We start from the raw sequence: 16,808 nt of genomic DNA on the forward strand, positions 1-16,808 counted from the left end.
TGGCCTGGACTGTGGGGTAACAACATACATAATAAACAGAAGTTAGCTAAGGAACTTTAGTTTATATATCTATATATAATTTCATAGGACACAGGAATGCAATAGCTCCATACTTGAAGTAATCTACTGGTTAGAGTACTACCCATGATCTCCCTTTATCTGGCTCCATTTTTAAATGGCTCTGAAAGTGGGGGGGGGGGGGGGGGTGGTGTGGAGCATTAGTTTTGGGCATTGTATTTAATCTTTCATTTGGGGAACTTAGCTAGTTGCTAAACTTCAAGACCCTGAGGAGTGAATGGCGTCTATCTCTCGTATGGCAGCAGCTTTATAAAATTGCTGACAAGGAGTCAGAAAATGATGACTGGGAAGACATAAGGGCACTTGTTTCCAGTGATAACCTGGTGCAGAGTTGCACATGGGCTGATGTCAGCTCCCAGGTCTAACACACATTCCTATGGAGACAGCACTGGGCATGGGTGGTCAGAGGACGCAGGCCCGGGGTAGCAGACTCACTACTGCCACAGGGCTAGCTCAGACAGTGCGCACTCACTAATCATGCTGTAACTCAGTTAGTGCTCACTCACCTCACTCCCGGCGAGCACCAGTGTATGCTGAGAACAGCACGAGAAGGGCCAGTATCGCGAGAGTGAGGATGTGCGCCACATCTAACGCACATTTTACTTTTATATTTCATTTCTAAAGCTACATCGTAGTCACCGGGGTTAAATCTCCCGGTGCCGCGTCTGTCTTGCACCACGCACTTACCGCAACCGCCTTCTTTCACCAAATTTACTCTTGGAAGTAAAAACTACAACTCCCGGCATGCTCCTCTCCGGTCTCTGTGCCTGTGACGTCAGAGGTCCGCGACGCCCAGGCTGCTTGCACGTTGCTGGTGTGTAGAGTCGGAAGAGGAGTTTTCAAGATGCCGAAAGTCAGAGCAGAGAAGAAGAGCCGCAAACACCAGGATATCAGGAGCCAGGGTATGTGGTCTGTGCGGGCACAGAGGTGTGCCAGGCGGTGACTGCCAGTCATGGGTGGCAGCAGCTGGACATATAGCTAAACCTTAAGTGTCCCCAGATGACAGAGCGCTGACAGCAGTGTCTGAGGCTCAGAAGTTGAATAACAGCCTGGGCATTAAACAGTACATTATAATGTTGTGCTTAATGCCCTGCAGAGTCCATTGTACCGGATAAAGAGCTCTGATACCAGCATTTGAGGAGCAAATTCGGCCCATAATGTGTGCACTGACAGCACTGCATGTAGGTGTCCATGATACAGATTAGACCAAACTTCATTTCTCCTACAGCATTGCCTGTGGAGCTCAGTTTGGGTACGTTGACAGCTGTTTATGTAGAGTAGACGTTGCTAAAAGTGGGGTCAGTGCCACAGAGTAAAGATACTGACAACAGCAGGGCCCTAACTAGGGCTGTGCAATGCTGAAGGGGGGCGCAATTTAGGAATATTTTAGGTTAATTTGGTTAAAATTAAGGGCTAGGGGGGTGGCATTTGTCTTTCTCGCCCTAGGCACTAGAATTCTAAGTTACGGCTTTGGAACAGTGCCTGAAGCCCAATTTAGTTCTCTTTATAGCATTGCCTGCTTTGAGGCTGAGATGCCTTCACTGACTGTTGTCTGCGTGGTGCAGAGGCGTGATGGCACGCTATACACAAAGCAGTAGGTATTAATATGTTCATTAAGAAGCTTTATTCTGAGGCATTTTAGTAAAGGAGAAAAAAGGAGGAATGTTCTGGGTTCTCAAGGACAGGGAGACACATCCTAATGGAGATTGGAGTGACTATTACCTCAGCCCCTTGGTGTCCTCTAATTTGAAAGTGGAGAGTCTCCTCTTTAAATTAAAAAATAAAGTTAAAAGTTCAAATGATGACAAACTAAATGTTAGACTAATGTAAATCCTCATATTTCTCATACACCGGTCTGGGTCCTAAATGTTGAACCTAAAGTTTAAACCTAGACTAAGTCCTCATTTAAACCTAACTCTAAACCTAGATTAAGTTCTAAAACTATCCTTCATCCCAAAACATCTGTTCTTACAACTCAAAAGTTAAAAATGTAATCAATGTCTTAAAGAAACCATGTTCATGGCATAGTTATACAATTAGATTAAGTTCATGTAAAATTACATTTTGCATGTATTTGACCTGTAAAATAGAAATATTGTAATGATAACAGAAGATATAACACTTTGATGTTTTGTTTTCTTGCGTGTTTAGGGGTTATGTTTAACACTGGCATTGGGCAGCATATTCTGAAAAACCCTCTGATAGTGAACAGCATTATTGAGAAGGTTAGTAATCGACTGGTGTTTTTCATGCAATTATTTTTTGTTTAGTTTTCTTTTAATACCATGTATTTAGCAAAATGACTTTTGTAACTTTTATTGCTGATTCAATATGGAATTACCATATGCTTTCTAAAGCATGGATCATTGTGTTCTAGAATTCAACAATGATAAATGGTTTATTTATAATAACCAGCCATGACTAGTCTATTTCATTTGTATTTCAGGCTGCTATACGACCAACAGATGTTGTCCTTGAGGTTGGTCCTGGTACGGGAAATATGACCATTAAGTTATTAGAGAAAGCAAAAAAGGTAACATCATCATTGTTATAATCATATTTTATAAATTTATTATTGTTAATAAATTGTACGTATTAGGTTTACTGTGTTTCAGATTTGTCTATTTTCCTAAGCTTTTTTTTTTTTGTGTTGAATCAACAGTCCCAAATATTGATAAACATATATAATGTGAGGCTGCATTGTCAGGAATATAGGTTCAGCTCACAAAATGACTATGCTGGGTGATGCACTTTAAATATGGCAATTGTGGGGCAGCATTTAGATGTTGTCCTCTATTGTGGCTTCTAGTTTTATGGAGACCTTTCATTGTACAAGCTTGGATGAAAATTTAGTAGCTAGGACCACATGTTGAGAGCCAACACTTTTTCTTACATAAGGCATGTATAAAAAAAAAAAAGGGGGGGGGGGGGTGGTCTAGCTGGCCAATAAATACCAGCCCTATTTACCCACTTGATATGCACCCCATACACCCCTGTAGTATGTGCACTAAAAAGGGTCTACCACTACAGCGGCGGGGGATTAACTGGCACTAGGTCCCAGCGTTTGTTCCTCATATGCTCAGCGTTCTATAATGCTGTGCTGGGCTGTTACAGCTGCGGTAGCTGCGCCTTTTACACAGTCAGGAACATATTTTAAGACCTTGTCAGGATTTTCATTGAAGCCTGACTGTGCTTCTTATGATCGCTATGAAAATACAACAGTATAGAAAACCCAAAACCAACTCTACTAGTGATGCACTGAGGGAATCTGTAGAAAGGGTACAGCACACAAGGGAAGACATGCTTTGCGCCCTAGTAACTGATTATGGGGCTTAATCATTATTTGTAGAATTCAAAAGGAAACCTGATTGTGCCGTTCAAAGCAAAACAATCAGCATACAGTTTTAATATATTGCAAAAAAAAATTAAAAAACAAACCATCCCCAGTACAGGTTTAACTAATAAATCATTACCATAACCTATTATTTCTACTACTGGGTTTTTTATTTTATTTTTATTATTTTGGCACCTTCGCTCTTGTTAGCAACAAAGCTGAGGAACAGAAGAACAAAGCACGTATTTTTTTTTTTATTCTGATAAATTGTAGTTTTCAATTGTATTTATCCAGCAAAAAATGTAAAAACAATAAAAAGTAAAGTATTTTGATTTTAACTCTTGAGCCTTCATGAGATAGAAGCAAGTATATGGTTATTATAGATATACTAATGGGTTAATCAAAAAGGGAATAAAGACATTTTGACACTTAATACTATTCCTGTATTGCCATAAAAGAATATTTTCAAGATCTTGGCACTTTGTTTGGTATAGTTGTAACAATTTTTATTTTCCCCCCTCTTTCAGGTCATTGCTTGTGAGCTTGACACACGGCTTGTCGCTGAGCTTCAGAAGCGAGTTCAAGGCTCGTAAGTATAAATTTTGCTATATAAAATTGAATGTATGTGATGTGTGTGTGTCTGTTTGTGAATATTCAGGGTAGTGCATCAAATGGTACACCACAAAAATAAATAGGGGGGGGTAATTAACCACCAAAGCGCAATGTCCTGTAAGCCATAGCAACCATTGAGACATTAAACTTCATTGTCTAACTGACACTAGGCTAATTGCTGATCAGTTGCTATGGGCTAATGCACATTTACACTGGGTTAGTGAATAAACAGTACAGTTATGTGTTTTCATAATGTTTATAAGTAAATAATGATAAAAGAAGATGATGAAGAAGGTAAGGTAGTTACAAGTTGTTTCATTTGTAAGACATAGGGGCAGATTCGGTTCAGCGCGGAGACACATCGCGTCGTTTTGTACAGAAATTTCCGCTCATTTTTCCTCTCGTCCTATAGATGTGTGCACGCAGAAAAATGAGCAGAGATTTCTTGTCATAACAGCCAGCAATATGCGCATCTGAACACGATTTTCAGCGGAACCTCGTGCCAAATTGATTCTGACCCATCGTCTTAATGACCATAAGTTTAACTGACTGGCTGCTAAGACAGTGTCCTTAAACCGATAGAGAGGCGCTTTAAGCTGGATTCTGCTGAGCTGGCCATGTGGCAGTAGTAAAGCCTACAGCACCCTATAAAGGAGGGAACATTCAGATCATGTAAATATGTTCAGTATTACAGAGTAGGATAAAGAAAAGATGGATGCTCATGAAATGTAGAAAAATGGGAATTAGCTGTTTAATTTTGTTTTTGTTTTTCTTTTCTTGCCCTGTAAACTATAAGAAAATGTAAGGCATTTTTGTTGTCCTGTTACTGTTTATTTAGAAAGGAGCCTATGCATGGTTCATTAACCAAATAAAATGTTCATTATCTGTAAGGTGATGAAAACTAGATTGTTTGTCAAATTAATTCGCTATAAGAAATCTAATCTCATATTGTCATCAAACTCTAAAGTGATGCATTCAAATTGTATTCAATGAAAATATATTTTGTACATTTCTTCAATGTCGACAGTTTTTGTGCATATATCATAGGAAGCCTTTGCCTTATGAAGCCTTATGGAAGATGTGACACTTTTTACACTATATCAATCTTCAGCAAACAAATTGGGGTGCAGTATTATCTGTAAAATTAAGCCAAAAATATAATATAAAGTGTAAGTTCCTTTTAGCTCTACTCTAAAGGGTAACTTTCGTAGCTCATCCAGCTAAAACATCAGAGGAGCAAACCTCAGATACATATTTGGCTAACATATTCCTGCTTTCTAATGAGCAGGACGGTTGTAGTGGGGTAGATGGATGACACCCCAGAGGTAGTGTAATGAAGGATTCTACAGGCCCGGTGGTGTAGTAGAGAGGCAGAGGTCCCCCAGTAGTTTTGGAATAAAACAAGTAACACGGGGCTAAAACTGCATATACTCGTGGGTTCATTCTCTTTGCTTGTGGCATAGGGTTTTACCGTAGCGGAAGTGTAGGGAAGTAATACCTTGATACCATCAATATGCAATATTATGCAACATGTCACAAATTAAATAACATTTTAGAAATCTTGTTTCCAAAATATCAGCAGTACACAAACATAAATCACCACATAACATAGGTCACTGAATAAATGTATCTCGCTTTAAAGTTTAGGCACTGTGCTTCAGTGAAATAGATTTCACTGGATAAATACTTTGGGAGACCACCGGTTGGTAATGAGTTAATTAGACTATTTCACTAAATGCTGCTGCAGCAGAGTATCTAGACAAATGAATCACAATAGACTTTTAGTGCAGCTATACAAATTATACTTGTCACACAAAAACCAGTAGAGATGCATCAATGAGTAATCCAGCTTGTTCAGGTTAGATGCTTTAGAAGAAATGATTGTAGACTATAGGGTCACTTTATGATAGACAGAACCCAAAGGGGAAAACTATAATCCAAATGAAGCTTATTTACTTGTACAAGATACATTTGGTAATCAACTTGACACATGCGCAACTCCCAAGCTTAGTGTAAACAGCAATTCTGCACAATAAACAATTTCCAGTGTAAAGAACGGTATCCTCTTAACAATCCGTCTAATGGACTAAGCAGATCTCTCCCAACAACTCTATGGTTAAACAACTTGCTATTCTCTCTTCAGAAACCGTTTTGGGCAGTTTCACAATAGAAACAAACTTCTGATGCAACATAGACAAACTCTTGTGATAAATGATTGCTCTCTAGCTTGCACTTAACTTTAAATACAGCAGGGTTGGTTGGAATAAACCTTTCCCTCAGACAGAGATATAACGCCTCTCAATAGCAAAATTACAGTTCTGGTCAGAGGTTTTAATAACAAAGTTTGATGTCTCCGTTAAATAACTTGAACATAGCAATGCAAAATAATCTTAAACTTATGTGTTCATATGGATCCTGCTGACATCGCATGGGCAGTGGCAAGTTAGGTCTTTTTCTGTGCTCTAAAGATGTTTCCTTATGGGCTGGCTTTTAAGTCTGTAACTTTAGCTGCTAAAATCCCTAAGGACAAAGCAATAACATTCAGTGGCTCTTTGTGGGAAGATCCTCCATTATCACAGACAGCCTTCATAGCATACTTCACACCAAAACATTCATTAATCTTTAACAGTCCTGTTTTGGCTCCTCCCCCTTTCCCCCCAAGAATCCACTGAAGCCTTCTAGTACATTGTTGGGCTCTAGAGAGCAACATGGACAGTAGTTTGCAGTTTGTCCACTCTAAAATGGCTGATTGAATTTGCATTTAACTTCCCAGAGGCACTCTGAGGGACTGTAGTTTTCTGAATGAGTGCATGTAGTAATGTGCCTGTGATTTGCAGGGTATTACTCAGTAGTAAACCTACCACGCTGTCTAAGAATGGCCCCTGAACCCTGCATTTTCCAGGCAGGAGAGGGTTCAATAAAGTGCAGCACTAAAACCATAGAGAGAATCATCGAATCCTTCATAAACTCCTCTTGTGTTCTTATGAGAAATAGTCGTGTCCGACAGAATGTCTTTCAGCCATTTCCCTACTCTGTGTGGAGACCCTCACATGTGAGCCATCTAAGTTTTGCACGCTACATACGTTATAACCTTTATCGGTGTTGCAAAGAGAAAACTGTAACCTTTGTGTGTTCTCTTACAGAGCTGTTGCAAGTAAACTCCAAGTGATGGTTGGTGATGTTTTGAAGACAGATTTGCCTTTTTTTGACCTCTGTGTGGCCAATTTACCTTACCAGGTACTGTACATCAAGGCAGCGCGCTTGACTGAACACGCTGTTTTATGCTAGTGACAAGATATTTATAGTAGCAACTTTAACAATTTTATTAGTTTCACATACATAATGGTGTTAATCTAGACTTTCCTTTGCTCTAGATCTCCTCTCCCTTTGTTTTCAAACTGCTGCTTCACAGACCATTTTTTAGGTAAGTCATCTGACTGTTTTAAGATGAGATGTTTTTTCATTAAACCATTTCCTACTGGTGCGTGTCCCCTGGCTGAATTATTGAACATAGGTGGTTTTGCTCGTGCTGAAGAATGAATGTTACTAGATGTGACAATAAGTTCTCTCATGAAAGACCTCCATGGGTCATCTGCAATGTAAATGAGAAGTTTATTGGCCAATATGGTTGTTTCTGACAAAATTAGGCAGACATTGCACAATATGTTGCCAAAAATTTTAATTTGTTTGAAAATATAGTGAATTGTTGACCCAGATTGACATATTGGTGAGATCATCTGCCAATCTAGCGGTCTGCCCTACCGATAAACAGCAGTAATGCCTTTCTGTGTCCCGTTGGTTACAGATCCATTCATTCAACTAATTTATTGAATGACTAGATTGTAAAGTATGTCACCAACATTAAAGTGTGTATTATCTGAAAGAAAAAAAAATTTTTGCTTAATTGTGCCTAGGACAGTGGAATATGTATGCTAGATATAGTATTGTTATCCACGTGTACTGGTTGGGAGCACTCCTAAAGAATTGGTTGCCACCTCCTTGTCTGTTTGCTCTGTTTGCATTCCGCTCTATACCCAACCGCATTGTCACACCTCTCCTATCTCGTATTGTAAGGGGATTCGCATATCAATACAAACAGCAGATAACGGGATGATGTTGTATTAATTATAGTCATGTAACAGGTATTTTTATAGATTCAACCATGGGCAGCACGGTGGCGTAGTGGTTAGCCTTATCTGTGAGTAGTTTGTATGTTCTCCCCGTGTTTGCGTGGGTTTCCTCCGGGTGCTCCGGTTTCCTCCCACACTCCAAAAACATACTGGTAGGTTAATTGGCTGCTAACAAATTGACCCTAGTCTGTGTCTCTCTCTGTCTGTGTGTATGTTGGGGAATTTAGACTGTAAGCCACAATGGGACAGGCACTGATGTGAGTGAGTTCTCTGTACAGCGCTGCGGAATTAGTGGCGCTATATAAGTTGATGGTGGTGGTGATGATCCATCCTTTAAAGTTTACATTAGTTAGATACAAGAGGGAGACCAAAACTAGCTAGTGTCCCATTAACCCTCTCCATGAGAAATGATGCTTTGAAACATCACACCTGGTGGTACAATATCACAGATTGACATTTCTAAATGCTATAGAACCAGGGGTGTACATTTTTTCGACACACTAAATGTCGGCACTTAACCTGCCAACACGAAAATGTAGGCAAGCTAAATGCCGACACTTGCATTGTGTGACAAGTGGACAATGTCCTCGGTGTGATTGGCAACATTCACAATGTCGCCAGTCACAATAAAGAACCAATGCCAGTGTCGTAAACATGTACAGAATCCATAGAAACATTGAGGGAGAAGCACCACACAGCCAGTCTAGACTGGCCGTTTTTATTCAAAGAAATTTCACACACTATTTGATCCTTGACTCTTCTCCAGATTTGATGACCTTCTTTTATCCCAAGCATGTTTACATTCTCCTACTGTATTGGCCTCTACAAGCTGTGTGAGGGCTGTTCCATCTGTCTACGCCCCTATCAGTAAAGTAATTAATCTTTGTATTTCTCCTAAACCCTCCACTATTCTGCTTTAGTGCATGTCCAATTATAACAATTCTTCCTCTGTACAAGTCTTTCTTGCTATAAAGTGTGAACACCTTTGATATATTGGAAAGCTTCTATTGTATTTCCCCCATCTACCTTCTCTGCTCTGAGAGAGATAATATATTGTTATTACGAGTAGGGGTATGATGTTGTTACTTATTTAGTTTTTAATAGTAATAAAAATAGAAAAAGACCTAAAATTGTCTTAAATGTCTCAGCAGGTTAAAAATTAGTGCACAAATTTTAACTTAAAAAGGTACCTTTGTGTTTGCCCTTATACCTCCCAAACACCATCATTTAAAAGTATCTACATTTTGGTGTCGCTGTACTTGGGAATAATTACTAATGTGCTTTCTCTGTCCATGTACTAGATGTGCAGTGCTGATGTTTCAAAGAGAATTTGCAATGCGTCTGGTCGCCAAACCAGGAGACAAGTTGTACTGCCGGCTGTCCATTAACACACAGCTGTTGGCTCGTGTCGACCACCTTATGAAGGTAAGGAGGGTCTTTTACTGGTGTTAATGTTAGTAAGTTCTGTTCTTGTGTTGGCTTGTGATTAATTTGAGTGTACCACTTCCATGTTCACCTGACTTGCACCCATAGCGGAGTTTAACGGAAGGCACAAGAGATCTTTTCTTGCAGGTAGCAATGTCTGAGAAGTGCATCTTACTTAGCACAATGGGTAACCTAAGGAACGGTATTTTAGAGTAGGGTAGTTGTATATTTGGCTTTGTGCTCTTTCTCTGAGGTGTGTGCTATGCTGATTTTAATGTGCAATATTTTGGGAAAATTACTTGTCTCTAGCAATAATATCGCATATGGAAGAGATTATTGTTATTAATAGATGTGCTGTGCTTGGAAGCCTAGAGACTACAGCCTTCAGTGATACAAACACAGCCATACTTACTTATATCTGTCATTGTTCAACAGACTGATGACTTGTCTCCTAAAACACATAACTAAAGCTCCTTGATATGTGTTGCAGGTTGGAAAGAACAATTTCAGACCCCCTCCAAAAGTGGAGTCCAGTGTTGTAAGAATAGAGCCTAAAAATCCTCCACCGCCCATCAACTTTCAGGTAAGATATGGCAGTAGGTAAGACGCGTTGAGATTGTCCAAAAGCAAATGTCTACCAATATACTTGGTGTATCTTCCCAGAATGAGAGCATTTGGTTCAGATTTGAAGTTATGCCAATGAGCAGACATATCCAGAAAGACTTTGAAACATATTAAAGGCTCATACACACAGCTGCTTTTCCTATTGTTTTGCTTCCATGTTCATTCTGAATTTTTGTGTTCACCTTATATGCACTGCTGGTTGAAACGCGTTCAGCTATTGGTGAATGCAGCTCAGAGAGAGCGCCATGGATGCAGGAAGAGTACTTGTGTGTATGAGCCTTCTGCTTATGTTTCATCGATACAATGTAGTGTTACATTTAAACGTTAATTAAATACATATGTACAGTTGAACTAGATTGTTGAAGGTTTCATATTTACTTTAGAAACTGCAATGTGTCCTAGGCAAACCTGCAGTGCTCAATGCTATTTTGCTCCAAATTTCTTTGAAAAGCAGATGAAATGGACATTTGGCCTCTGTTTGGAAACAACCCGTGCCTGCCTTTTATGAGTAGACCTTTTATATTGACAAATAACTTAAAGCAAATGCGTTTTTATTGTGCTCACTTGAAACCGCCATACACCAAACCCCGAGGATGCAACATCTAAGTATTTGAAACCATTATTTCTGTTAAATTTTGCTGGTCCTTTAAGTTCTTAATGTCCCTCTTCTATACGTACATGCAGTGTGCTTTTTCCTCATGAATTTCCTTGATTGTAATAAAATACAATAGACTCTATTTGTTCTAAAAAAAAAAAACAAAAAAAAAAATAAATTCCCCACAGGAATGGGACGGCTTGGTACGGATCGCCTTTGTCCGAAAAAACAAAACCCTGGCAGCAGCATTTAAGTAAGTATCGTCTGTGTTACACACATTGCACAATTTACCAGTTTTTACCACTTTCTAACATCATTGTCTTTTTGTATGTACTGTATTTGTACACTACACAGTGTTCTTCCCAGAAAATTTTACCCGCCAGGTGGCATCAAAAAGTTGCCGGGTGGGGGTCTTTGCACAAATTAAATGTTGAAATCCTGACCTTGTATAGATTTAACCTCTAGATTAACATTTTATATAGTCTTCTCTTCTCGGAGGCCCAGTCGTCTGCAGCTTTTTCATAATCAAAGTCTGTAGGATCTGGCCCCACTAATGAAGTCTGTGTCAGATTATTCAGTGTGCTCTGCTTCATGAGATTCCTGAAACGGGCTTTAATATGTTCTAGAGTAGAAAATCCTGTGCCCAGATAATGCACAAATGCTGGCTATACACAAAAGACCCCCAAGTAAGAAGAATTGGCTTTAAGGTTTACTGGCAAACGCATGCTTTTCTATTATACAGGTGCCCTCCCCCTCTACCCTGAAGTTTGACACCCACCACCCGTCCCCAGGTTTGCTATATTCAGCACCTCCAACAAACATACCCTGCCAGCGGCAACAGGAACACTGATGTGACGCAGCCGAAAGTCACGCTGCGTCGCGTCTTTCAGCCGCATCACATGATTGCTGGGCGGCAGAGGTCACTGCCTGCTGGTTGGCTCGTCTCAGTGAGTAGTGAGTTCTTCGTGCCGGACAGCAGCGTATTTTTGCTGGGCAAATAAACCGCGAGGAGAATATATATATATATATATATATATATATATATATATATATATATATATATATATATATATATATATATATATATATATATATATATATATATATATATATATATATATATACACACACACACATTTATAAAAATATGGTGGTCAAGTGGTTAGTACTTCTGCCTCACAGCGCTGGGGTCTTGAGTTCAATTCTCAACCATGACCTTATTTGTGTGGAGTTTGTATGTTCTCCCCGTGTTTGCGTGGGTTTCCTCCAGGTGCTTCGGTTTCCTTCCACACTCCAAAAACATACTGGTAGGTTAATTGGCTGCTATCAAAATTGACCCTAGTCTGTGTGTGTGTGTTAGGGAATTTAGACTGTAAGCTCCAATGGGGCAGGGACTGATGTGAGTGATGCGGAATCAGTGGTAATAAATAAATGACGATGATGATTTATAAAAAGTGATGCATAAGGCAAAAATATTATACTTCATTTTTGTTGTTTTTTGGGTTTATAAAATGAAAGCCGTTGGTTACAGAACTTCTTTATTTTTTTCCTGTATAGATTATGAATAACCCAGGGAGTTGTCTTGTGTGGTTCTTCTAACTTGACCTCTCTATCGCAAAAGCACTGCTGCACACCTCAATGTCAGCCTGTCCCTGGTGAAAGCGCTAAGGCTGATATTTGTGTACAGACAAATAAGATTCATAGGAGTGCTTTGAGGAAATAAGGATGAATTGTACAGAGACTAGTGCATGTTGACCATTATAGAATCTAGGTAAAATCCTGCAACAGGAATGTTATAAGCTCCTTTCAGCTTTTCAATTGTCAAAGGGAAAATACAGGGTTTGCTTATGTTATTAAAAGCCACTCATTCTCCTCCGGTTATCCATATGCTGTAATTTATGTAATTATCTCTTGGTTTTTCAATGTAACTCCAGGACACTATTGGAATACTTCCGTCTTGCTGGACAGAAGTGATTACCCTGTCCATGTAACCCTTAATGGGTTGAACAACTATAATGTCTATATTGTCCTGGATTTGACCCGACTCCTGACTACAGAGATACATTAAATTTCATAAAATATAGAACATTTTAACTTCTATTATTTAAAGTAAACAGGACATTTTTGTTGTGTACAGCTCTGAATGTGAATATATTTATTCTTTTTAGATCCAGCGCAGTCCAGGAGCTTCTGGAGAAGAATTACAGGATACATTGTTCTCTTCACAGTATTGTAAGTACAACTAATACAAAACAATACCAACATAATTGTAGTTACTCTCTTTACATATTGTCACACAATTGCCAAATTCAACTCTTGCGATTAGTAAAGCCAGAATCGTGATCAATCAATTTTCTGTTTACAGAACAAGTTAAAGGAAGAAATCTAGACTATTTAAATGTTAATTATGGCCCCATCACTCCTAAATTGTATTGATATACCAATGTGGTGACACTGGCTGAGAATAGGTATTGGGGACAGATTGACAATAAGGGACGTTCTTTCTGTAACTGTAAATAATCAAACATAGATATTGGATATCAAGTGAGCACCAATCAAATGGTTTTATCCATGCAAAATGTATCTGCGTAACTAAAGTCCAAGCATGCCGCTCCCAGGGCATGCTGGGATATTGTAGTTCCACAGCAATCCCACACAAACAGAGTAGAACATACAACACCACATAGATAGAGCCGGGGTTTAAATCCAATTCATTACCCCAAGCATGTGAGTCAGCGATGCTAACCACTGTGCTGCCCCCTTTTTTCATCCAGGCAATTGAAGAAAACTTCAGGATTGCGGGAAAAATTGAAAAGATTCTTGGAGACGCTGGATTTAGTGAAAAACGTGCACGTTCCATGGACATAGATGACTTTATTAGGTAACTTGATTTGGTTTCTTTTCACAAGCTATAGAAATGTATGTAAGATATTTAGGTACTATTCTTTATTTCTAATGCTGATGTTTTTGTTAATTACGTTACCCATTCTTTATAATAAACAAAAAACCAAACAAACCTATAACGCTATACATTTATAAAGAGAAGCATACAAGATAACCCATCTTACTGCTGCATGAAATACAATAAACAAATGTCCAAGAGTGGTGGCAGTCATTATTCCGACCCTGTAAATGTCGGCAGGCTAAATGCCGACACCTGCAGTGTGTAGACAGGTGGACAAGGTCGTCAGTGTGATTGGCGATTCTGTGAATGTCGCCAATCACAATACTAACATTTATAGACCAATGCCGTAGTGTCCGGCGGCTCTACCCTGGACCCGGCAGCATTGGACTTTTCATGTTGACCGAAGTGCCAACATTTACAGGGTCGCATTAATGTACCCTACCCTTCAAGAGTATATAAACAACATCCATACTAAGGAAAAGGTTCTGTAAGGAATAATTATGAACCATCGATGTCTAGTCAACCTTCACATTGTGTGGAAGGGTGGAAAGAGTCTAATCAGAAGAGCATTTCAAGTTCAAATTCAATCAATTGAAATCTGATTTAATTCCATCACTTGAATAAGCTGGTACTTCTGGCCCATTCTACCAGGGATGGGTGTTTTGGATCAGAAGAGATTTAATAACTCAATTTGTGGACAAGCCAGGGACTGAAACTTATTGCGCAGAGGGTGTGGTGCCAGCTGTATTCTGAATACTCTAGAAAACACAACCAAACCCAAAATGTCTAAGCTGGACCCCCAGAGATGAAATAGCATTTTCATTATGGCCCCCTCTGAAGCACCCATGAGAGAGGTAGAATACCTACGTTACAAAATCTTGTATGCTTTCTCTTTCATACTCGCACCTCTGTAAGCCCTGCCTGTAGGACTCCCAATTCTAGCCAGGTCTTCATGTTTAGTTATCTAAATTGGCTAAAATTATTTATTTTTTTCTTCCCTCCCAGGTTACTTCATGGATTTAATGCTGAAGGAATACACTTCACATAAACAAGCTGGATAATTTTGTAATCTGATTTACTATAAACTCAATATGATATTGTGTTATGTATAGTACTCTCTATCAGTATAGAGCAAATTGAAGGTGATAAACTGGGAACATAACCAGCAAAATTTGGAATCATGGAACCCTTGAAAGATTTGGAGACATGAAGCAGTACCCTGAGTTTACACTCTACGCATCGGTTCCACAGAAAACCTTTCCACCCCTGTAATAAGTTTCTTATACGACATATAATATGTCCAGGAACTATGCACCTTTTGTACAGCTTATTCTGTATTTTATACCTAGATGAATGTGTAGTATTCATTCCAGCGTCTGATTCAGGACTCCTTCTTTATCACACTATTGGCAATCATGGTACTGCCACATCACTGGATGCTTTTATCTATAAACTCTGCATAAATGTAATCTTAAAGTGATTGTCTACATAAAAATATTATGGAGCAAGACATGGTGAAATGGTAGGACTCATGTATAGAAGGGCAGGACACTATCTTTCTGTGCTTACTTGCAGGCAGGGACACGATCCACATAGCTGAATAAATAGCACAGGTCGGTCACCCCATTTCACATTGTACTTCCCACAGATAATATAAAGTTTAAATCCATACAACACATTTATTCCATGTGTGTTCCTTTTGACAAAATTATGAAAAACTGGCATTTGTTAATAGTTTTTCTTACAAATAAAATAAAGCAGCATTTCTGCAATAAGTACAAAATATTTATGTCTGTGTCTTTAATTGTTTTCATTCCCACTGCAATACTGTCACAAAATAGCATTGGCCACTCTCTTATTTTCCTAAAATATAAAAGCTCCCACAGTAGTGCAGAACTTGTGTGTAGTTTAATCTAACCGACTGGAAGTTATTCTGATTAGATCGAATACTGGAGATGTTGCGTTGGTTTTTCCTCTTCATTCTTCCATGGCAGCTATTACAAGGCGTAGAATCCCTTTCCACTCCTTTTCTTCCCCTATGTCTTCTGTCTCTAGTAATAGGTCAGGTAATGTTTTATTATTTTCTGTAGTGTAGGAGCTTAGCGTCTCTTAGATCTCAGTGATGCATCATTTGATGCTGTAAGCCGAGGACTGGGCTCTGTACTCGGGGGACATCAGTCTGTTACCTCCAGGAGCAGAGCTGATGAAGAAAATATGAATTTGGTGCTGACTTATAGACCTCGTTGGTTCCCACATGCATCGCATTAAAGATGCGACCAGGTAGCCTGGAGACCAGGCTAGAGGAAGGTTCTAAAGTGTTCCCTGCCTTGAGGAAACGCTTTGCCACAATCGTTTGACTCAGTCTTCATTCCATTGCCACACCTCAAACGACCAAAGGGCTCCCACATTTGGGTGTGCTTTCTCCATTGTGTATATGCTCTAGTTAGCAATGTCCTGTCTGTTCAATACTCTTGTAGAGCCTGTGGAAGGGCAGCAAGCTACAATAGCATAGTTTGTGGATGTAGTTCTTGACACAAGAAAAAAATCTCAGCTCCCTGAGCAATATCAGGAACTTGTAACCAGGATGAGAGAATCTTTTGTGATTAAGAAACATCTGTGCTATACAAGAGGGTTAAAGATAGCAAGGTCTCAAACAAGCATGGGTTTAGAGGACATATATTCTCTATTAGAATGTGATTCTCCAGGGAGTTTAGAGGATTCCTCTAGTAATAAATCCAAAAGATTAGACACCTGGGATGTCTTGTTTAACTTGTACATGTGGAGATTTGTTTTAAGCATATTTACAATCGATGGAGATCTATGAGGTACAAACTGCATTTTATTACAATCAACATTGTTAACCATGATTCCGGCCAGAACCTACATACATTAATATAAACACTGGCAATATCTATAATCAAGCATGAACCCTAACTTTGGCAACCAAGCTGTGCACTATAACGTATGAAGGATATTCTCTACTGAATTGCATCAAATCTCCAAATTCAAAAAGAGTTTTGGTATTTCAGATACATTCAAATCTTCATGCGCAAAATATTAGGTCCAATGATGGGATTCTAATTTCTATTTACAGCCCACACGGTC

General features: G+C 39.1%; 2 protein-coding genes across 3 annotated transcripts in view; one reads left to right on the forward strand and one right to left on the reverse strand.

Annotated features, from left to right (window-relative positions):
* The window catches only part of IPO11 (importin 11), a 336,682-nt gene extending 335,850 nt beyond the window's left edge, over nt 1–832 (reverse strand). The window contains exon 1 of one of the 2 annotated variants that reach the window (XM_075182983.1): nt 766–832. In XM_075182983.1, the coding sequence (XP_075039084.1) occupies nt 766–824 (59 nt within the window). In that variant the 5' untranslated portion in view covers nt 825–832. Of the gene's footprint in view, nt 1–584; nt 731–765 lie in introns of those variants that run through there. The other variant, XM_075182973.1, reaches the window with a different exon arrangement.
* DIMT1 (DIM1 rRNA methyltransferase and ribosome maturation factor) lies at nt 457–15,486 on the forward strand. Its single transcript, XM_075183007.1, has 12 exons — nt 457–980; nt 2,230–2,303; nt 2,525–2,611; nt 3,940–4,001; nt 7,168–7,261; nt 7,399–7,448; nt 9,456–9,579; nt 10,070–10,162; nt 10,987–11,051; nt 12,967–13,030; nt 13,573–13,679; nt 14,709–15,486. Exons 1-12 carry the CDS (start codon nt 923–925, stop codon nt 14,749–14,751), a joined length of 921 nt encoding a protein of 306 aa, XP_075039108.1. The 5' UTR covers nt 457–922; the 3' UTR covers nt 14,752–15,486.
* Nucleotides 15,487–16,808: the final 1,322 nt, after the last annotated feature.

The sequence above is a fragment of the Mixophyes fleayi genome, chromosome 1, assembly GCF_038048845.1.
Source record: "Mixophyes fleayi isolate aMixFle1 chromosome 1, aMixFle1.hap1, whole genome shotgun sequence".
In the NCBI taxonomy this organism is placed as follows: domain Eukaryota; kingdom Metazoa; phylum Chordata; class Amphibia; order Anura; family Limnodynastidae; genus Mixophyes; species Mixophyes fleayi.

Excerpts from the sequence above, each read along its gene's own strand:
- DIMT1 (XM_075183007.1), top strand. The coding sequence starts at position 923 with ATGCCGAAAGTCAGAGCAGAGAAGAAGAGCCGCAAACACCAGGATATC. Across the intron at positions 981-2,229 it reads CCAGGATATCAGGAGCCAGG|GGGTTATGTTTAACACTGGC; the intron begins GTATGTGGTCTG and ends TTGCGTGTTTAG. Across the intron at positions 9,580-10,069 it reads GTGTCGACCACCTTATGAAG|GTTGGAAAGAACAATTTCAG; the intron begins GTAAGGAGGGTC and ends TATGTGTTGCAG.